The sequence below is a fragment of the Amphiprion ocellaris genome, chromosome 4, assembly GCF_022539595.1.
Source record: "Amphiprion ocellaris isolate individual 3 ecotype Okinawa chromosome 4, ASM2253959v1, whole genome shotgun sequence".
Taxonomy (NCBI): domain Eukaryota; kingdom Metazoa; phylum Chordata; class Actinopteri; family Pomacentridae; genus Amphiprion; species Amphiprion ocellaris.
In genome coordinates this window covers 23517439-23540076 of record NC_072769.1, presented here as the reverse complement: position 1 = coordinate 23540076, position 22638 = coordinate 23517439, and the positions used below count along the sequence as shown (strand labels likewise).

The following is a 22638-nucleotide window of genomic DNA, read 5'->3' as shown; positions in this document are numbered from 1 at the left end:
CATGCTTATCTCTAAGACCAGAGAGTCCAAGTTATGTTATGCAGCATGACTTGCCAAATAGTTGACAACACATCGTAAAAATAACATGTTTGCCTCTTTTGTTAAAGGTGTGGGTGATTTAAAAAAAAAGTGTTTTAAGGTCTCTAATGATAAATTTAATTTTCATGTGTTTGCCTCCTAGTACCACAGTAATGTGTAAAACAATACAAAGAGTTTCAAGACATAAAGGCATGGATGACCTTTATGAAATTTGCAGACAAAAGGAAAGACCTTGTTCAGCCGCATCTGCTGGGAGAAACAGAAGTGTACTGCGTTAGTTACCTGAGTATGGTCAAATCAGAGGACAGGTTTACATATTAAGGTTAAGACCCTACAGTGGTGGAAAAAATTTTCGGACACCCCATGCATTTGTGAATTATTGCATTAAGAATTTCTTCATATATATATATATATATATATATATATATATATATATATATATATATATATATATATATATATATATATATATATATATATATATATATATATATATATATATATATATGTATGTTAATTTTCACCATAAAAAAGCTAATTACATTATGAGCACACTTACAAGTCAACAATAAATAAACTAAAACCCCGTGTTTTGATACCATGTAATAGTTTAGACAGAATGCAGCTTTACAGTTTTTAACCCAGCTTTTGAGCTCCTCTACAAGAACACATTGAGTGGAAAAGGAAAACTCTCATAAAACTACAATTCCCACAATGCCACCATGTGGCGGAATTCACGTGATAGGATTCATCCGCCTCATGTGACCACAGTGACCCGCAAACATGGCGGATGTAGACGCAGTGAAGTCTTTGAGCGGTCTTCTGAATGGAATAGCTCAAAAAGTGTATTATAACAACAGCGACATCACAGAGGAGCTGCTGAAAACGGAGCTTTACCCCGAGCTGCCGCAGGAGGAGTTCAAGGCTTTGCACGAAAAAATGAAAGGCCTCCTAAAGGTAATAAAAGTCTTCAGCTCACACAGAAATGTTAGCTACGCTGCAGCCTTTTATCTGCATGTTGAACAGCAGCAGAATTTTAACTCCTTAAAACGCAAATGGCCGCTTTTTGTGATTATGTATTTATGTTTGTTTTTTAATCTTCCATTATGTATAGTTTGGACTTTTAGCAGAAGCTGTTGTGCTGTTGCAACAAAGATTAACTAAAAATTAAAAGAAGAAGGAAAACGAGATTTTGAAAAAAATGTAGAAGTAGATTAAAAGGTTTTCAGATAAGGAAATACAAATCTTGACTGGTTTAAATGTGTGGCATCTGTTCCCACTGTCTCTTCCTGCATGTCTCTGCTGCTGTCAGCAGGGGGCAGCACGAACATAAAGATCACCTCTGGGTTCAAGTTTAGGAGCTCAGTGATCTCTGCTACACAAGCATTGATTTACGGGTTTTGACTTGTCCAAAAACTACACAATATTCAGATATAATGCCTTCATAACTGGTGCAGCTCAAAAATTTGAATATAGAGAAAAATTTTTTTTTTAGTAATTTAATTCAAAGTAGTTTTCATTTATTCTACCTTAATTACATCTAAAGTTTTTAAGATTTTGATGGTTGTGGCTTACAGCTCGTGAAATTTAGAAAGTCACTATTTCAAATTATTGGAATATTGTTTAAGATCAATAAAAAAAAGGGAAAATGAAAAATGATTAAACTTTTGAATAGTAGTAGTAGTAGTTCATTTGTGCATGCTACACTTTCTTGGGTTGGGGCTCCTTCACCAAGAATTGCATGAGTGCAACGGGCCATGGAGGTGATCAACCTGTGGTACAGCTGTGTTCCTGAAGCTCAGGTTGCTTTGATAGCAGCCTTCAGCTCATCTGTAATTTTTTGGATTGGGTGTTCCTCATCCTTCTCTTCTGTGGTTCAGGTCAGGTGAGTTCTCTAACCAATCAAGCACAGTAATACCATGGTTAGGGCATTACCATTTAGTTGTAATTTTCACTGTGTGTGCAGGTGTAAGTCCTGCTGGAAAGGGAAATCTGCAGCTCCACAAAGCTTGTCAGCAGATGGAAGCATGAAGTGCTCTAAAATCTGCTGCTAGACGCTGTGTTGACTTTGGACTTGATAAAACACAGCGGACCAACACTGGTGATAGCAGTGAAGATTGGTTGTATAAGAATGACAGTGTTTGATTTTGTTTAGTGGAGATGCTGCTACTCTGTGCTGAAACTCATGGTAGTTTTTTTTGCAAATATTTTTGTGGAATTTGGTCAGAATTGTTTGGTATCAGGTGGCCTGGTTGTTAGCATTATTGCCTCACATAAGATCCCCGGTTCGCTTCCCGGCCTGGGCATGGGATCTTTCTGCATGGAGTGTGCATGTTCTCCGTGCTCAGTGTAGGTTTTCACCGAGTTCTCCGACTTCCTCCCACAGTCTAAAAACATGCTGAGGTTAATTGATGATTCTGAATTGTCTGTGAGTGTGTTTGGATGTCTGTCTGTGTGTAGTCCTGTGATAGACTGGTGTCCCTGCTGGAATAGACTCCAGCCCCCCATGACCCTACATAGGATTAGACAGTGTATAAATCATGAATGGATGGATGTGTGGTGCAGATTAGGTGACAAAAAATATGTTTTTTGTTTTTGTCAGGATTGATATAGTACCACTTACTAGTGAATCAACAACACTATATGGAACCAAGTAGAAATTGTAAATAAAAAAAAAATGTATCAAAATGTACAATTAACCCCAAAACAAAAGCCTTAGTGATGATGGACTATTACTCATGATTCACAACCAATCAGACAGTGCTAGGGGAGCACAGCTTGTGACCACAGATGGAGAGAGGCAGCTGCATCAGAGCTTGGGTAGCGCTTCTTTAAGTTAACTTCATCCAGAATCTTAATTAGCAAAATGCTAAATATCTGATCTTATTATTAGCCATGCCAATAATTGGTCAACCCTTATCATATTAAAGGCTTTTGTATATGAACATTTATCACTTTTCAATAGGTAGATTAAACATACAGTTGGTGGAATATCTAATGCTTGAATTTTTGTATCTTTAAGATCCTGACAGACAGTGGTCAGCCATTGTGGTTTGGTGTGCAGAACTGTAGAACTCTGACTTTGAGTCACACCTTACCTGATCCTCCTCCCACTCTCTTCCTCCATCTCTCAGTCCATTGCCACAGCAGACATGGACCACGCCCAGCTGGAGGCCTTCCTCACAGCACAGACCAAGAAGCAGGGTGGTGGTGGTGTGAGCGCAGAACAGGCCGCTGCCCTTTCCCGCTTCTGGAAGAGTCAGCACATTCGGGTGAGGGAGAGCTTGCTGGCTCAGAGCCGCTGGGAGCCCAGCCTCAGAGGCCTCTCCTGGAGGGTAGACCTCCAAACCGCCACCAGCCGTGGGGATGCAGCCCACAGTGGCCCGGTCGCCCTGATGGAGCTGGAGCTCGGCAGAGTGGGACAGGTGAGGCTGACATCCGGTTTGTCCTTTGAAACTCAGTAAGTTTTACTCTTTGATAATGTGAACGGGCCGGTGTGACCTCAGAGAGAGAACACTGACAGTAGCAGCTAGAGAAACAGAGTGAGCTGCTGATTTATGTTTGGCTGTTTTTATTCTCCTCAGAAATAGTTTCTAGTAGTGACATTTAAACATACATTAAGCACATAGTCAACTAAAAGTCAGAAATTTAAAACTGACAAATAACTCCAGTTGGGGCACAATGTCTGAGTTGGTCACTGGTTAAAAGATGAACCTACTTAAGACACTTCAAACTGTGATTTCTGTAGGTGGTGTATTCACATTAGAAAAATGACAAAGTTTACACCAAAAAATTCTGTTATACCAACATGTAGACCAGGGGTGTCAGACTCATTTTAGTTCAGGGGCCACATTCCGCCCAATTTGATCTCAAGTGGGTCAGACAGGTAAAATCACAACATAATAACCTATAAATAATCACAACTACTAATTTTTCCTTTGTTTTAGTGCAAAAATGTTCACATTTAAGGAATTATGTTTGTACAAACATTATGAACAACCTGAAATTTCTGAAGAAATATAAATTCAATTTCAACAACATTCAGCCTCAGTTTATTATTTCCACATTACAACCTACAGATCACAGAGTGTCTGCAAAGGAACACAACATTTAGTCACAGATATCTGGAACTGAACGATTTAGTATTTTACTTCATGATCAAAGTGACAAAAGTTAGACAAAAAAAAGACAAAAACAAGACAAAATATTACAAAAATGAGATAAAATGACAAAAGTGAGATGACATAAGGACCACCTCATTTGATTTTGGCAGTGATGCGGCTTATACTATGGATCCACAGATTTGTTACACATTTGTGTATCATTGTGAGATGGCGGCATGGCGTCACTGTAACCATGACAACAAATGAACGCTACATCAGCTGCCTGCTGACGATAACATGATTGAGATCCTACTACAAATCCACAGCTGTGGACTTATCGGGACTTATTCGTTGGAAACGATACAAGGAACAACTGATTAAATTGTGGGGGTGTTTCTGAGTCCCATCAATTCCTGCTGCCTGCTACATATTTAGGTCACACTATTCGGTATCTGTACATAACGTACACATGCATAACACACGCCTGTGCTCAGCACAAGGTCATTTTGTTTGTGGGTACATCTATATTAAATGGACACATTCTATGCTGCTGTGATTTCTGATCATCAGTTACTAAGAAAAAAAGAAGTACTGCATTTCTGACAATGCCATACGGGGGAATGAACAGCCTTGGAGGAGTACTACGTTCTCTGAGTGCTTTTCTAGTTTATATAGTGTAAGTTCACAACATATGTTATTAAAGGCACTTCTTATAGTGAGGTTAATACCTTATAAAACTTATAGAGAGAAACGGAAAAAATGACTGTGGATTATTTTGGCCTGTAAAGATAATCAGTTGAAAATGGCAGGTGTTTATTATGCAGTTCTTGTTTGAAAACATTATTTATCTTTGATGCAGAAAAGAAAAGATTTCACCTATTTAAATTGAGATTTTCTGACCTTTTTCTGCAGACATGTATGATCATGTGTGTGTTGAGATTCAGGAGAGACCTCCTCTGTGAAAATGTTCATATCTTATACAAGTTTATCATCTATTATTTTTTTCCAACCTACAAGCCACATTTTTTTTTTGGATTACTGTTGATGATTTGTTGTTGCACTAATTCTGTAGTACCAGATAAATACCTAAATCCATACTTTGTAAGTAATCCTGCTTCTACAATGAGAGACTGGAGTATGTTGATGGATTTAGTTTTTTGACTATGCTGTGTATGACTGATTGGTCTAAGAAGTTATTTTCATGTTTATGTCAAAGCCAAATGTTGGAAATCCGTTTGTTTGGGAAAACCATTGAAAATTACATTTTTATTGTCTGGTTTGTGAAATGCTATGGACGCTATAGGCCCCAGATGTTCCAAGCAGATTATCTTGTGTTGTCGTCTGAGAGAGCGAGTATGTGTCTGTTGCATCGATATTTTGAGCGTAGTGACTCTCAGCAAACCTCCACCATGAAGCTCAAGCCAGTACAAGTCAGGGGTCAGCTTTCCTCGTTCCTGCTCTGGCCTTAATCAGACATGCTTAAGCTACCAGACTTTCCTATATGCACAGCTCATTTCTACTGCTTCCACTTTGCCTTAGAGTTTGCATCATATACTGCATTTTTAACCAGAAGCAACGATGCTTCTACCTGCAGCATTAGAGCTTTAGCTGCTGCTGTAATACTTCAACCTGCTGCATTCACGTTTCTGATGATGAGGTCAGCAGAAAACTAATACTGGGGTGAACTTCAAGATAGAAAATGTCAGTCACAATAAAACGCTACGTTAAAACAAATATATCCATCCATCCATCCATCCATCCATCCATCCATCCATCCATCCATCCATCCATCCATCCATCCATCCATCCATCCATCCATCCATTTCCAGTTCTTCCTGGGGGATCCTGAAGCGTTCTCAGGCCAGATGAGATATATAATCCCTCGAGTGAGTTGTGGGTCTACCTTGTGGTCTCCTCACAGTTTCACCAAAGGAAGTCACCCAGGAGGCATCATTGTCAGATGCCAGAACCACCCCACCTGTGGACTCTACTCTGAGCTCCATCGAGATGTAATAATATATTTGTAAATAAATATATTTACAGTTATTTGATATTACCAAATATGCAAAGCAAGTTTATGAATAAGAGTAAGAAAGAGTTCAGTCATGGGATTTATAGCTTATCCTGTTTTGTTCCATGAGAGGGTAAATATACAATTGAGGGACTTTTGAAGTCCATGGGATATATCTTGCATACATTTTAATTAAAAATAAAAAATCTAAGGCTTTTTATGTTCTCTATCATCATGTCTTTACAAATTCCATAATTATTTATTATGGAAATAATCACTTATTAATAAAAAATGACTGGATATCACTAAAATGTCAACTAAATAACCGTTTGAGTTTAATAACAACCACCTTCTAATTAGCTAAACAATAATAAAATGAGCTGATTCAAAAATAGTTTTGATTGTGTTTTTATTAAGTTGAGATAATCATGACAGATATTTCTTTTTGGCAATATATTAAATTTTATATGGAAAATAACAAATTGTATCTGTGTCCCAGAAATCACTTTCAACTAAGTTTCCCATTACAAAAACACCTCTCAAGGAAGTGTGTTAATTCCAGATCACATGACCTGCTCCACATGATGTCATTTCCTCCTGAAGAAAAGACTGACAAGACTCCAAGGCTTTCTTAGTTATTTAATAGAAAGTAGTGTGTGAGTCAAATGTGGATTTATGGCATGTCAACAGGTTTGCTACAATATATTGAGAAATAACTTGTCGTTTCAGTTTTACTCAATTGTGTGTGTGTGTGTGTGTATATATATATATATATATATATATATATATATATATATATATATTTGGAAGAATATTTCTGTAAAAACGCCATGTGGTGTGTGGTTATAGGCAGCCATGTTGATTTTAGGCCCGAAAACAGCTAAAATGTCAACTATGATACAAAAAGTCTCACAATTATATATTGACCCGAGGGCTCTTTATATACAGTAAATGCACACAACAAAATGCAGAGTGGACAAGCAATAAAAACAGAAACTCAAAGATCTAAAAAGACAAAAAGACAACAAAAAAGACACGTACCTCATCCTAACAGCAGTTCATAGTGTATCAGATGGTAATATTGTATAAATACAGGTTAAACAAGCCTGAACTTCAGGCATTCTTCACTATTCAGTTCCAACACTGGTTAATAAACATCACAGGGAGCTCAAAAGGCACAGTTTGCATGACTTCAGTTGATTCATTGTGAGTTTTCACTCATTTACTCTGCTGTTATTTACTGCCATGCTGACAGAATCTGTTACAGGTCAGATTTATGAGAGTTGTTGATAACAAATTTTGGACAAAATGTTAATACAAGCTAAAGTTCAGTTTGTTGTTTCCTGCTGTTGGGAAATTTTTTATTTTACTGTTGATAAAAGCCTGATCTGTTTACAGAGGTCAAAGCTATGTTTCTGCCATTTTAAGTGTTTTTTAAAGACATTTTTTAGAGATTATTCATGTCCACATTTCACTGTCCCAGCAGGTTATTAGCAATAGTGAAGATTGTGCATTTGGATGTTTCCAACAACCAATCACCGTAGATCACTTTTCTGATCAAAAAGTGACTATTAAAATAGCAACAGGCAGCCTAGTAACAATGAAAACACATTTTATGTTACCAGAGTTAATAAAAACATGATGTCAGCTATGCAATCAGCAGATTTAAACTGACAAATGTTAATTGTTTATGGGACTTTATGGACACACGTTTGCCCTCAAATACACATCCATGACTCGGAGAAAGCAGGTCAGCAGACTAGAGCAGCACTCACTCTGCTGCATTGCACCGAGCTAATGTAGGAAACACATACTATAATTAGTCCATTCATTTTGAACCTAATTATAGCCACAAAGCCTGAAGGCTGCAGAAGCAGGGGGTAAAGTGTAACATTTACCCACCAAAGTGTCCTTAAACCGTTAAATCCCAGAGGAGCTGGATGACACGATGCCCGTCATCACTGTGGAGTAACCCTTTTCTAAACTTCAGACTAGAAATTAGGCCGAAATGTTTCTATTTCTGCTTTAACTTTATTATTTTTGATTAATCAACCAGTCAAATGCCAAAAAATAATTATCAACAGTTCTGATAGTCATTTAAAGTGTGCCATGCAGAATGACTTCATCTGTAACCATCATTTGATTGCCATTTCTCTTAATGTGAATATTTGCTATTTTTCTCAATGACTTCCAAGGTAGAGGGTTATTGTTTAATGAGTCAAGAATCAGTTGATCAAGAAATAATATAATAACAAACTCCAAACGTTAAAAACAAGCTGTTGAACATGAGTCTGTGATCTCTCCTCGGAGCTCTGTAGTGGTCGATACTGATTATAAAACTGGTCTGACAGGGTAAAAAACTCAACAGCATGAAAGATTCTCATGTGATTTTTTGGACCAGATTGCCTACCACTAGTGGGTCCCTCACACACCTCATGTTGAGTTTACGTTGCCCAACATTACTTATTACTTATTATGGTTATTTCATTAGTGTTAAATGACAAGAATCTGAATAATCATGACTAAACATGACTTGAATCAAACTTTAACCCATGATTTCTGCCTAAATCAGTTCAGATAGAGTTTAATTTAAAATATTGGTGAAGACAACAACTCCCGTGATCCCACACTACTTCACAACCACATCAGACCGCATCTTTTATTGTCGTTTCGACTGAGTGACTCCTACCGGCCAAAATAACACAATGTGTTTGAAGTGTAGTAAGGTACAGGTGCTCCCTTTTGATTTTTTCCACGTTACTATTCCAGTCTTTTTTACTTCCTTGTTTTCAGATAGTTGTAGATTGAAGGATTACCTGTGAAAATAGGAAATTTATTAGAAATGGAAATGATCATCAGTTGCGGCCCTAACATGTTGAATCTGTCTAGAATGCAAAACTACAAATTTTTATTGACAGAAATGTCACTGAAATGTTGCACAGGTGGGGCATAAAAGCTCTGACTGTATTTCAGTCATCATCTCACCATCTGTTTCTGTGATAAGCAATCTTAACTGACGTATTTATTGAACAGCATACAAACTAATAAGGAAGCAGCTGCATCTGTGGACACCAGGAGAGGTCTGACCTTTACAAAGTCAGTCAGGTTCTACTTCTAGCTGAAGCAGACTTGATTCATTTTTAAGTGGAATGCAGTGAACAGAAGCTTGTGCTGCTCTTTCAGACTGTAGAGCAATATCTGACCCTGTGGGACACCCTCAGCTATTAAGAAGATAATGGTGGGAAAAGTGATAAAATTGTCTAATTTTAGGAATTTTTTTTAAAGATAAAGGGTTTCAGAGGGTGAATGTTCAAAATTAAAATTGATGTAAATGTTCAAATATGAATTGCATTAAAAGTATGTTGTCCTTGTAACCAACCACAGTACTGCAACAAAATCCCTGGAACCCCACCCAAAGTATTCCATCATCTGTCTGATGCTAAGATCTCTTGATGGTCTTCACTGTCAGAGCTGAGATTTCAGCTCCTATAGCCTCCACTGTAAACAGACTAATTTAATACCATCTTGGAATAAAATGTCTTCTTTGTTACTCTGCCAAGGAACACAGCAGAGTTATGTGACAATCAGTGCATGTTTGTCTGTTCGCAACATTACTCAAAAACAGACTAAATGAAATTTTCATGGAAGGTCAGAAATGACATAAGGACCAAGTGATTAAATTTTAGCAGTGATGCGGCTTATAGTCTTGATCCACAGATTTAGTACAGATTTCTGCATCATTGCGAGATAGCGGCATGGCAACACTGTAACTATGACAACAAATGAAAACTACGTCAGCTGCCTGCTGACGATCACATGATTGCAATACTACTACAAATCCACTGCTGAGGACTTATCGGGACTTATCTGTCGGAAATAGTACAAGGAACAGTTGATTAAATTGTGGGGGTGTTTCATCAATTCCCGCCGCCTGCTACATATTTAGGTCACATGATTCAGTATCTGTACATAACGTACACATGCATAACACACGCCTGTGCTCAGTGCAAGGTCATTTTGTTTGTGGGTACATCTATATTCAATGCCCACATTCTATGCTGCTGTGATTTCTGATCATCAATAACTAATAAACAAATGCTGCATTTATAAAAAAAAAAATGAAAAAAAAATGCTGCATTTCTGACAATGCCATATGGGGGAATGAACAGCCTTGGAGGAGTACTGGATTCTCTGACTGCTTTTCTTGTTTTTTTTTCTCTCTTTTTCAGGACTCAGAGTTTGTGTGCCTGGAATTTGATGAAGCCAAAATCAACCAGGTGCTGAAGAAGATGACTGAGATCCAAGAGAGCATTGACAGAATTGTTCACCGTACCTGAAACTGTGAGAAACTTTATCTCGGACAGCTGAGAGACAGTGATATGTTCCTCTGACTGGACGACGATTCCAGCCGTCTCCTCCTGCAAACTGCTGCTCTGTTGGCTCTGTTTCTCCTTCAACAGCGTCACACAGAAATGGGAGTGTTTAGACGGATGTAAAATGGCTTTTACGCTTGTTTTCAGACTCTGAAAGGACATATTGTACACAAAATGTATTTGCCATTCACATGCACCTTACATTTAAACATGTTCACACGTGATTCTGCCGAATCTGACTTATTGGTCGAACAAAAGTTTTGTTTTCTTTCTTAACATACCGTAATCAAAAGTGCTAGAGTGTTTTTATATCTGGATCATACTTTTGCAGCCGTCCTCTGACAGGTGGAACGCTCCTCTCTGATTATGGAATAGCAGCATTGAACGAAGAGAAGACGTGCTCAGTGAAGAGACTGAAGTTATCGGACTTCATGCCAGACTTTTGTGGTTATGGAATGAAGCAAAATCGAATCAAAAGTATTTAAAATAAATGCTGAAGTGTCATGTAAAAACATATGACTAAGTTTCAACCAGCTAAATGTAACAAAAATAATCAGCCTGAAAATGGTTCACCTGGTCCAAGAGTTTGTTTGATCTGAATGACCTTCATGCCTTATATTTACATCACACCAAGCATGTGGTCCAGTGCAAGTGTGTGACAAACATCGGCATAAGTGACATGCTTTTAACATGAATGTGGACATTTTAACTTTAATATCAGCATTTTGCTCAGAGTTTATTCCACTATAGACTAATATTAACTGTCTTGTGCTATCACCCTCTCTGAATACTAAAACACTTGGAATATTTAGCTAAGATCTAATTACTAATGCTAGCAGATACATTACTAAAATATCCAGGTCAAAATAATTTTGTAGAACTCTATTCATCCCTGTAAGAAAAATGACATTTGAAAGCATAATACTGAACTGGCAGTTGATATTTGCTATGTTTGAATTAAGTTCCCCACAGTAGGAACTCAGTGGAACAGAAGTCATTGCACCCGTTATCACTGAAAATCAAAGCTTTGTGCAAACAGCGCGGCTCATTCCATACCTCCTGATTACTGCTTCAGCTGTGTTTCCACGGGTCTGAACTCGCTCTTGCTGTGTCCTTTTTCATCTTTCTTTCAAGGAGGTTGTTCAGTTCCTCTGTCAGTTCTTTTCTATATGGAACCATGATGCAGACATGCAGATCAACATAAAACAGAATGTTCTGGTGATCACAGCTCATTTTCTAACCATGGTCATGCAGTAAAGCTAACTGGAAATAGTTTTACTCAATGTTGTTTCATTGGTTACTGTTTTTTCCCCGTGTGTATTCACTTTGTTTGTTGCATTCTGTTTCTACTTCATGGCCTGTATTTTCAATAAAATCATCGCTCACAAGAGGAAATACTCTACTTATCAACTTAGAAATAATGCAGTTCACCTTCCACTCATAAAAGCTTGTGTGTGTGTGTGTGTGTGTGTGTGTGTGTGTGTGTGTGTGTATGTGTGTGTGCTGTCCTGTTGCTGTAAGATGGTGTCAAACTCCAAACCTGTGTTCAGGGAACTGATGAGGTTAAGAATTGCTTGTGTAGCCTATAAAAATGTACACAGCAATCCAGTGGAAAGATTTGCTTCATTTAAATGAATACTTATGCACATTCATTAAATGTAAAAATAACACCAGATTTTATGACTCTTTCACTTGTTTTTCTAAGGTAGTAATCAGGGTGGAGGCTGGATTACTGCTACATATCTGACATGTAGTAAAAGGCTGATATCGCCTTGATAAATAAACCCTTAGGTAAGTTAAAGTTGAACCATATCAACATGGTGCAGATCACAGTTTTGCTTTCAGCTTTAATGTTGCATTTACAACCACACACCAGTAAACTGGATTAAGTATCCTTACAAGTTTTATTTGGTTGTTTAAGAGAGAGAGGTGGTAGAAAAACTGCTTAATGTCAGTATGTCTCTGTTACTCCGCCAAGGAACACTGCAAATTTATGTGGCGATTGGTGTTGGTTTGTGTGTCCGTCTGTGTGCAGTGTTGCTTAAAAACGAACAACTGGATTTGGATGAAATTTTCAGGTAAAATCAGAAATTACAGAAGGAGTGAGTGATTAGGTTTTGGCAGTGATGCAGCTTATAGTCTGGATCCAAGGATTTATTAAAGATTTCTGTATCATTGTGAGATAGCAGCACAGCGTCACTGTAACTATGACAACAAGTGAACACTACGTCAGCTCATGATCACATGATTGTGGTCCTGCTACAAATTGACCTCTGTGGACTTGTCAGGACTTCTCCATCAGAAATCATACAAGGAACAATTGATTAAATTGTGGGGGTGTATCCGAGTCCCATCGATTCCCGCCGCCCGCTACATACTTTGGTCACATGATTCGGTATCCGTACAGAACGTACACATGTATAATACACGCCTGTGCTCAGGGCATGGTCATTTTGTTTGTGGGTACATCTAAACGGACACATTCTGTGTTGCTGTGATTCCTGATCATCAGTAACTAATAAACGAATGCTGCATTCTTACTTTCAGTGGAGCTGTTTGTTAGCTCAGCATGAAGGGACGCTCTTGAATGTGAGAGCTAAACAGAAAAAAACGTGAAATTAACTGTGAAAACTATTCAGTATTCCAACCTAATTGCAACACAAATCATCAGTATGTACAGGCATGGTCAAAACTGTTGGTACCCTTAAAGGTCCCATAATTTTGGCTTTTTGAACTAATTAATAATACATGTCTCCACTTGGTTTCTTTCAGTTTTTTAACTCAAAACACTTACAAGGATGGTTCATTTCTACATTACTGTGTCAGCCCTGGTTTTAGGGCTGTTCTAAATGGGCTGTTTCGCTCTGAAAAGCAATCAGCTGGTGTTGTCCAGAACCCCCATCAGGAAGGACAAATAGGCTACATGTTTGACTGACAGTCACTTTTAGCTGTATGGGTACTGCTTAGTAATCAGCTGAGTCAAATTCTTCCTGCCTTGTAAAGCTGGGAGGCTAACTAGTTGTTGGCGGGAATGTCCTCATATCTGAACGTTGCTTCACTCCAAGTTTATAACAACCACAAAACACAATAAAAGAGACCTTTAAACGGCTCTGAAACAATGATCTGTTCTTCCTGAAATGTGCTGAGATTAACAGCTGTTTCGTCACATTCTTAGAAGAGTGGAGTACCTTCATGGCAGCACTCAAAACACTTTTTCTAAAATGACCAAGAATAAATTGTTGCTATCTCTTGAAAATGGTGGTTAATCAGTGGACTGTAGTGATATTTCGAGCAAACTATTATCTCACTAGTGTCATAAGTATCTTCAACTTTACGTTCAATGAAGTGAAGTCCTTGCTGACCAGTTTTTGGATCACTGAGTTTAATTACTCTTCATTAAACCTAACCCAACATTAAAGCCCCCTGTATAATGTTGTGTAGGTTCCCTCAGCGCCGCCAAAGAAGCTTTGGCCCTCTGTAGAATGGACGCATAACATCTGGGGGAGTTCTGTGGTGTAGTTTCAATGTTGTGGCTCTTCATTGTGCACATCAAAACACCAAGGAACAGATGAGAAAACACTGGAGGATTTGGAGGTGATCGAATATGAGTCCTGATCTTGACACAACCTGACATGTCTGGAATCAGCTGAAACTGTCAGCTGGGGGAAGACACACAGAAAACCTGAGAGAATTTGAACAGCTGGCTCATGAAAAGTGAAAATGTGGCATTAGCAATAAAAAAAAAAAACCACTTGCTTACAGGGATTTCCTCAGACGACAGTGCTACAAAATATGAGGTTAAAGGTCCACATATTTTTCTCAGTAATTTTTATTTGTTGTATTTTTTAAAAAATAACAGGTTTGTAATGTAAGTTTGTTTCCACTGAACATCCTGAATGATGATGATCATGAAGTAGTTTTAAAGATCTTTAATCACTTTCAGATATCTGAAAAAAGATACACTACCGTTCAAAAGATTGGGGTCACCCAGACAATTTCATGTTTTCCATGAAAACTCACACTTTCATTCATGTGCTAACATAACTGCACAAGGGTTTTCTAATCATCAATTAGCCTTTCAACACCATTAGCTAACACAATGTAGCATTAGAACACAGGAGTGATGGTTACTGGAAATGTTCCTCTGTACCTCTATGTAGATATTCCATTAAAAATCAGTCCTTTCCTGCTAGAATAGTCATTTACCACATTAACAATGTCTAGACTGGATTTATTGTTCATTTCATGTTATCTTCATTGAATTTTTATTTTCTTTCAAAACAAGGACCTTTCTAGGTGACTCCAAACTTTTTAATGTTGTCTTCATGAAATAAAACTGCTTTTCTTTCAAAAATAAGGACATTTCTAAGTGACCCCAAATTAGTGCAGTTCTCTACGCATTCATTTTCAGTATAGAAACAGAGTTCAGCTTTATAACCCGTGTTCTTGAGCTGCTGTTGCACCTCTAACAAGAACAATAAATAAAATGTTTGACATCACATTTTGTTTGTTCTCATTTTGCCTTCAGCAGCAGAGCAAAAAAAACAGCAGCAATAATCTGGTGTCATGCTGTCATCGCTGTCCCTCAGCAATCAGATTTCACAGAGATATTTTTAGATTTAGGATGAATCGGAGTTTGATGATGAGGATAAGTGGGACGCCTGAAAGGTCAGAAGTTCAACCTCCAGGTTGCGTCAATCTGAACTCTATAACTGTAATTATGGGGCTTTGGTCTTTTTTGAGGCTTTTAACTGCACTACAGCAGTGGGAACAAAAAGCCTTTACTTACATTTTTACAGTTTGTTTATGTTTTTGAACTGTCTCCAGTCTGAAGAATTGTTCCTATCAACAACAAACTGAAACTACAATTCTGTACGCAACAAAACCAGGTTTTGGCTGGAGTCTTTAAGTTCCTTATAATCAGTCAAATTCTATATCTAAAGTCTTGGTCCAGATCAGCACCATCTGCCATGGTGACATGAAATTTGTCTCTCATTGACTTCCTAGCTCTGTTTTATTTGATTTTTTAAAAATTTTGTCATGAAAATGTTACAAAGTTCTGCAGACTTCTAGTAATATTTTCAGTGAAAAGGTTATTTTCTTTTAGTTCCAATGTTGTTTTCCTTAAAGGCTGAATCGTGTTCTCTAAAGACATTCTAAAAATATTGGAATAATAACCATTATTCACTCATTGGCCACTTTATTAGGTACACTTTGATAGTAAGAGGCTGGACCCTCTTTTGCCTTCAGAACTGCTTTAATTCTCTGTGGCCTTCTTTCAACAAGGTGTTGGAAACATTCCTCAGAGATTTTGGTCCATATTGACATGATAGCATCACACAGTTGTTGTTACATATAGGTTTCTATGACAGTGGACCAAACGGCATGCACGTACGCAGCGGCTTTCAGCTCTCCAGACTAATTTTATTCATTTTATTTATGAAAGCCTATTTATGGCGGTGCTGGACATGCTGTGCTTCTTGTTGTTTTTACAACAGTGACAATAAAGAACCTTTGAACCTGCAGATTTGTTGGCTGCACATCCATGATGCCAGTCTCCCATTCCACCAAATCCCAAAGGTTCTGTTGGATTGAGGTCTGGTGACTGTTGAGGCTGTTGGAGTGCAGTGAACTCATTGTCATGTTCAAGAAACCAGTTTGAGATGATCTGAGCTTTGTGACATGGTGCATTATCCTGCTGGAAGTAGCTTCAGAAGATGGTCCACTGTGATCGTAAAGGGATGGACATGGTCAGCAACAGTACTCAGGTAGGCTGTGGAGTTTAAACCATGCTCAGTTGGTACTAAAGGGCCAAAAGTGTGCCAAGAAAATATCCTCCACACCATTCCACCACCAGCAGCAGTCTGAACTGTTGATACATGGCAGGATGGATCCATGCTTTCATGGTGTTTATGCTAAATTCTGACCATCTGAATGTTGCAGCTGAAATGGAGACTCTTTAGACCAGTGTGTTTTCACCAGTTTTGGTGAGCCTGTGCAAATTGTAGCCCCAGGTTCCTGTTCTTAGCTGACAGAAGTGGTACCCGGTGTGGTTTTCTGCTGCTGCAGTCCATCTTCTTCAAGGTTGGATGTGATGTTTGTTCAGAGATAGTATTCTGTATTCTTTGGTTGTAACAAGTGGTTATTTGCGTTACCGTTGCCTTTCTATCATCTCCAACCAGTCTGTCCATTCTCCTCTGACCTCTCACATCAACAAGTCAACTACACAACTGCTGCTGGCTAGACATTTTCTCTTTTTGGACCATTCTCTGCAAACCCTAGAGATGGTTTTGTGCGAAAATCCCAGTAGATCAGCAGTTCCTGAAATACTCAGACCAATCCCCTTTCTTTCCCATTCTGAAGTTCGGTTTGAACTTCAGCAAGTTCTCTACATGCTTAAATGCATTGAGTTGCAGCCATGTGATTGGCTGATTCGCTATTTGTGTTAACAAGCAATTGAACAGGTGTTCCTAATAAAGTGGCCAGTGAGTGTACATTACCGTTCAAAAGTTTGGGGTTACTTAGGAATGTCCTCATTTTTTTAAAGAAAATCTTTTTTTTTCAATGAAGATAACATTAAATGAATGATAAATGCAGTCTAGACATTGTTAATGTGCTAAATGAAAAGTCCGTCTCTGGTCGCCCTGAAGCGGCAGCAGGCTGGGAGGAGCCGCGGCGCTGCGCACTGGAAGGACGCACACCTCTACTGCACCTTCACCACTCAGGGAAACACTGACGGGAGTTTGGCCACATTTAGTGAGTCCGACTCCACACAGTTATTGTTTACACGAGGACTATCGCCCGTTCAGATCAGCACCACCCTGAAGGTTGAGGAAGCTTTAATGCAGGTGCAGCCTGTTGATCAGCGCTGGAGCCCGAGGAACAGGAACCCGGAGGAAGGTTGGTACTACCACGGGAATAGCTTTGTAAACTTTATATGGCACGTTTGAATGGGGGATGCTAAAAATATTAAACAAATAGTAAAGAAATAAAAATAAAAGGGCTGATTTTTCCTGCTTCGAGACGTCGTGTTTAATCATAATTATCCGAAAAATCATTAGAGATCAGACCTCAGAGACATGTCTCTAGAACAACAGGACGAGTCTCTCAGCTCCATTCATTAGATACTGGCTAGAATAACAATCAGCAAGGTGTCAACCAGCTCCCCCAGCCAAATGACCTACTTAGACACACACATTACACATTATCACATTAATGTTTGCAATAAAGTCTGAGCTGAAGGTGAAAATGGGAGAATTCACCCCACAAGTCTCCAGAAACTCATACTAGTCACTGTGAAAGTTGTTTGTGAATAAATTCCTCCAAACCACAACACCACCTGCTCAGAACCAGGAAAACACCCTTCACAGGAAAATATTTTTGCAGCCTAATAAATTTCCAGCCTTTTATTGTAGCAAATGCAAATTCAGGTTGTTTTTTTTATTTTATTATTTTTTTTTAGTTCTTTATTACTTTAAGCATGTTCTTCAATAGCTCATGTTGAATATAATTATCCCTCAGCAGAGCTGGAGCCAGGCAGCATGACAGCGTTGCACAATGGGAGTGGGAGTTTAATGGGGACCTTGCAGCCAACGCAAAAGCAATTAAAAAGGGATCAGTGAGCAGGATTGAGCAGGAAAGAATTCATCCATACTCTCACCTGTGTAGATCAGAGCAATTTCTGCATGGAGCATGTTTAGTGTGGCTTTCAGAAAGTTACAAAAGTTTTCTGCCTCAAACCTGTTTTCCTGTCTGAGCACCTGATGGAAGCAGTTCACTGCTTTCAGACTGATATAGCAGCATTCAACAGACAGTTCACTGGACTTCACAGTGTTGCCACCATTGGTTTCTCCCTCTGATCAAGTTAAAATGCTCCTGAATAAACTAATATAGGAAAAAAATACACTGACTGTACTGCTGTTGCAACTGCGTCAACATTGCACAACGTAACATTTTACAAACTAAATACCGCATGTCGTAATACATCACTTACTGATTTTCTGTCCTAGTTTCACGTGTTTTGGTTCCTAAAAATTTGACAATTGGCTACAAAAAACACACAGGAATGTTACTGAAGGACTTTTAAGAAAGCATGTATAGTTGTTTGAATGTTTCAGTGCTATTGCTTGACACATGGCTTCTTAGACAGACTCAGTCATCAGCATGGAGGACATAAAACTTCTACAGAGATGTTTTGCCATTTATCACACTGTTTGTCAGCTGCTCCTAGCTGGAGGGGTTGTGTTTTGATCGCCCTTTCTGTTCCAAATATTCCTCAGTTGTTCTATTGTATTTAAGTTGGCAGACATACTTGGTGAGATTTTGCATTTTATTCTTCTTCAGAAACTCTTGCGTAATCTTTGCAGTGTGCTGTGGATCATTGTCAGGCTGTAATATTCCTCTACAGAGTGGGAGTCATCTTGTCAGCCAGTATTTTGATAATCTAGGCATTCATGGCGCCATCTATGAATGTCATCTCCCAACAACTTTTGCACTCATGTAGCCCCATATCATCACGCTCCCCCCACGGAGCTTCATTGCTGGGACTGTGCATTCACTCCTGTCCTGGACAGGAACACAAAACATACTGGACCCTGTCTAAGCCCAACAAATTCATCACAGTTGCACCTGATTAAAGAATGTGCTCTTAATATTCAGTGTTCGTTGCTGTAGTTTCGTCTTGCATTTTCTGCCCAAGAACAATATATTTTAGGTCATTATGCGCTGTCCTTCACACTGTCTGAGTTGTAAGGAAACTCTGATTTCCACTAATAACTCGTGTGCCATATCTGAACTACTCGTCAAATATTTTTCAGAGCTAGACTGTGCAAGTAGCACACAGTCTGTGGTAACATCTTAGAAGGACGACTCACTGTAGCTCTGAGTAGTTCTACTATAGCTTGTTTTATGCCCCCCGATTAATGCTGCAACTGAGTGATTTTTAGTTGCTCACCAATCTTCCTGGTGGATTATTGTGAAGGCTCGCTATCTGATCTTTCAATTTCTGTGGAAATTCTTTTCCATGTGGAGGTTCATCGGGGTTGCTTTACCTCTGTGTGATGAGTTCACATTATTGATCTACTGGTAGACCAAAGGCTTGGAGAGATGAAGGATTATTAGTCAGATCTCATCTGTTGTGGACTGATGATGATAGTACTGTAAAAACATCAGTGTATCACATTTTAGCTTACTGTACTACTGCCTCTTTGAACACATATTTGTAGCATTTAGCCCAAAACAATCATGCTTCTTCAATTCATGTAATTCACTTCCTTTCTGTTTCAGTGCCATCGTGTTAAATTCCTAATGGATCCAGAAACTTCAAAAACCTCCTCCATCCTGGAGCTCATCCATATGAGACCAGTAGAGGTGTGGGTGTCCATTACACTCAACTGACACATCATCTCTGCCTCACCACAGGTCAGTAATATATTAGTGATACTGTGCATGATGAGCTGTCCTGAACTGTCCTGTTCACAAAAAATACTTGAAATAATATAATTACAACAAATGAACAAAAAAGTGAATGAACACTTTTTTAAAATAGTATCAATGAAGGCAGGGTTTATTACGCAGCTATTAAATTAGATTACCTGTTCATGGCAATCCTTACCTTAAATTTATCTGTTTAAATAATACATTGATTGTTATAGCATTAATAGGTGTTCTAAAATCTCTTACTGTGTGCTGTGTGCCCAATAGGAAAGTAGCTACAGAAAGACTCATGGCATTAGGGGGGGGTAAACATTTTACTGCATGATTAGAATGTTTTGAATTTAATTGCTTCTAACTCGTGTTTTTTTTGCTCCAGCAAAGAGAAGTCTAACCTTTGTGACAGGAGATAAACACAGTCATTTTAACAGGACAAATATATGTATTGCTAACTGAACAATTAGACTGTGTCCTGTTTCCTGTTTCATGAACCAGAAGGTTATTAATATTAATGGGCTCTTTTGTATGTGCAATCGGTACACAATGCCACAGCCTGCTGCCAGTATACTGGTGTCATGTGCACGGCTGAATTGGAAACGTGTGATTCCTGTCTGTCACTGTTGAATGAAGTGGAGGAGGGAATGGATGAGATGAGGAAAAAATGTTCCTGGGTCCATTCCTGGAGGATTAGGGATGAAAATGTGGCCTTGTATGCTGTATGTGAGCTCTGAAACCAAACAGGGAGAAATCAAGCTTGCCATTGTCGCGCTGTAGCAGATTCTTCCAGTCTTTCTCTCGTTTAAGGTTCAAGGATCAACCTACTAAACTCTATGTTTCTGAATGTTCCTTTATATCCTGGCTTTGTCGTAAGTTTGCCCACTGTGGCCTGGATACTGCAGATATTTCCAACTGATTTTATGTATTTTTAAAAAGAAGTCTCTTGTCCTGTGTCTAGATGCAGAGGGGAAGCAATATGCCCGTGGCCCGCAGGAAAACAAGGCTGTTCTGTATGATGATAATGCTCAACATCTGCATTTGTGTCCTGATGGGTGTGACATGGAATCTGAGACGTGGCAATAGGAGCCACCAGAAGGTGCGAATTCCATCCAAGAGGTTTTGGCGCACACAGATACTGAGTGAATCGTTCTGGAACAAGGAGCAGCAGCGCCTGGACTTCCTTTACAATCCCATCATCAACTCTGCACTATCTGACGACTCCCTCGTTGTGCTTCCAGATTGGTTGAATGACACCGGACCACTCAACCCCTGTGATCCCGACTACAGAGTCCTCACGCAAATCTCGGACTACAACTCCTTGCCGCAGCGCTTCCAGGACTTTCTTTTGCACATGCGCTGCAGAACTTACTCCATGCTAATAAATCAACCCCATGTTTGTGATGAACCGCCGTTCTTGCTACTGGTAGTCAAGTCACTGATCCCACATTTTGACCGGCGGCAGGCCATTCGTGAAACATGGGGAAGAGCCGGCGTCTTAGCCAATCGGACTGTGGTGACGGTGTTCCTGCTGGGCAGCACTTTGCCGTTAGACAACTTTCCAGACCTGCGGATCATGCTGGGACATGAGGCGAAGCTTCACAATGACTTACTCCAGTGGGACTACAGGGATTCTTTCTTCAACCTCACCCTGAAGGAGGTCCTCTTTCTGGAATGGTTCAGTAAACACTGCCCTCAAGCTCAGTACGTTCTCAAGGGCGACGATGACGTGTTCGTCAACACCTTGCGAGTTATTGACCTTCTGGAAGGCTTGCCAGACAACAAGGCTAAGGATTTGTTCATAGGCGATGTTATCAGTAACGCAGGTCCACACAGAAACCAGAAGCTTAAGTACTTTATCCCAGAGAGTGTGTTTGTGGGCCAGTACCCGCCTTATGCCGGTGGTGGAGGATATCTGTTGTCTGGAGAGTTAGCAATACGCCTTTACAATATATCTCAGCAGGTAGTCTTGTTTCCCATTGATGATGTCTACACAGGGATGTGTCTGAGGAAGCTGGGTCTGGCTCCTACGAAACACACCGGCTTTAAGACTTTTGACATTGAGAAAAAGTACAGGTCCGCCCCCTGCATCTACAGGAGCCTGGTGCTGGTTCATAGCCGGACGCCCCAGGAGATTATTGAAATCTGGCCGTGGATTGTCAACCCTGAGCTGGACTGTCAATGAGTGCTGGAGTTTTCCATCATTTGTTTATACTGTTGATCTTTTGTCATTTTTTACAAACTTTATTCTCTTTAAAACAGTGTTTTCAGGTTGACTTTATTTGTCCGTTTAATTTGATATTTTATTCTATTGCTCAAACTGTAGTGTAATCATATAAATGTATTTGGAGAGTCACTACTCCAGAACCTGAATTTAATCAAATCTTCAGTATAAAGGGCATTACCCTCAGTGAGGCTGATGGAAAAACTGGATGTGCCTCAAGTATCAGCAAAAAGTACAAACTCCCTGAATGTCTGCTAACTGGACACATGCAAACATAAACATTTACATGCTAACCTCCCAGGTTTTGGCATGCTAGCTGGTTAACGTTGGTGTGCGCTGCTTTGTTAACACCGCATAGTTTGGAAAGTCTGATCTGGAAAGATGTGGATGTTGAGTACAACTGCTGCTGCAACTAACTAATATTTTCTTTTTTTTGATTAATCTATCAGTTATTTCCTTGTC

General features: G+C 39.2%; 2 protein-coding genes across 2 annotated transcripts; both read left to right on the top strand.

Annotated features, from left to right (window-relative positions):
• The first annotated feature begins 813 nt into the window (after positions 1-813).
• commd1 (copper metabolism (Murr1) domain containing 1) lies at positions 814-12201 on the top strand. The gene is made up of 3 exons (XM_023263557.3): positions 814-996; positions 3174-3464; positions 10383-12201. The coding sequence occupies exons 1-3, from the start codon at positions 823-825 to the stop codon at positions 10488-10490; spliced, it is 573 nt and encodes a 190-aa protein (XP_023119325.1). The 5' UTR covers positions 814-822; the 3' UTR covers positions 10491-12201.
• A 4844-nt stretch (positions 12202-17045) lies between these two features.
• On the top strand, positions 17046-22500 carry b3gnt2a (UDP-GlcNAc:betaGal beta-1,3-N-acetylglucosaminyltransferase 2a). Its single transcript, XM_035945119.2, has 3 exons — positions 17046-17426; positions 19812-19946; positions 20914-22500. The coding sequence occupies exon 3, from the start codon at positions 20914-20916 to the stop codon at positions 22135-22137; it is 1224 nt and encodes a 407-aa protein (XP_035801012.2). The 5' UTR covers positions 17046-17426; positions 19812-19946; the 3' UTR covers positions 22138-22500.
• Positions 22501-22638: the final 138 nt, after the last annotated feature.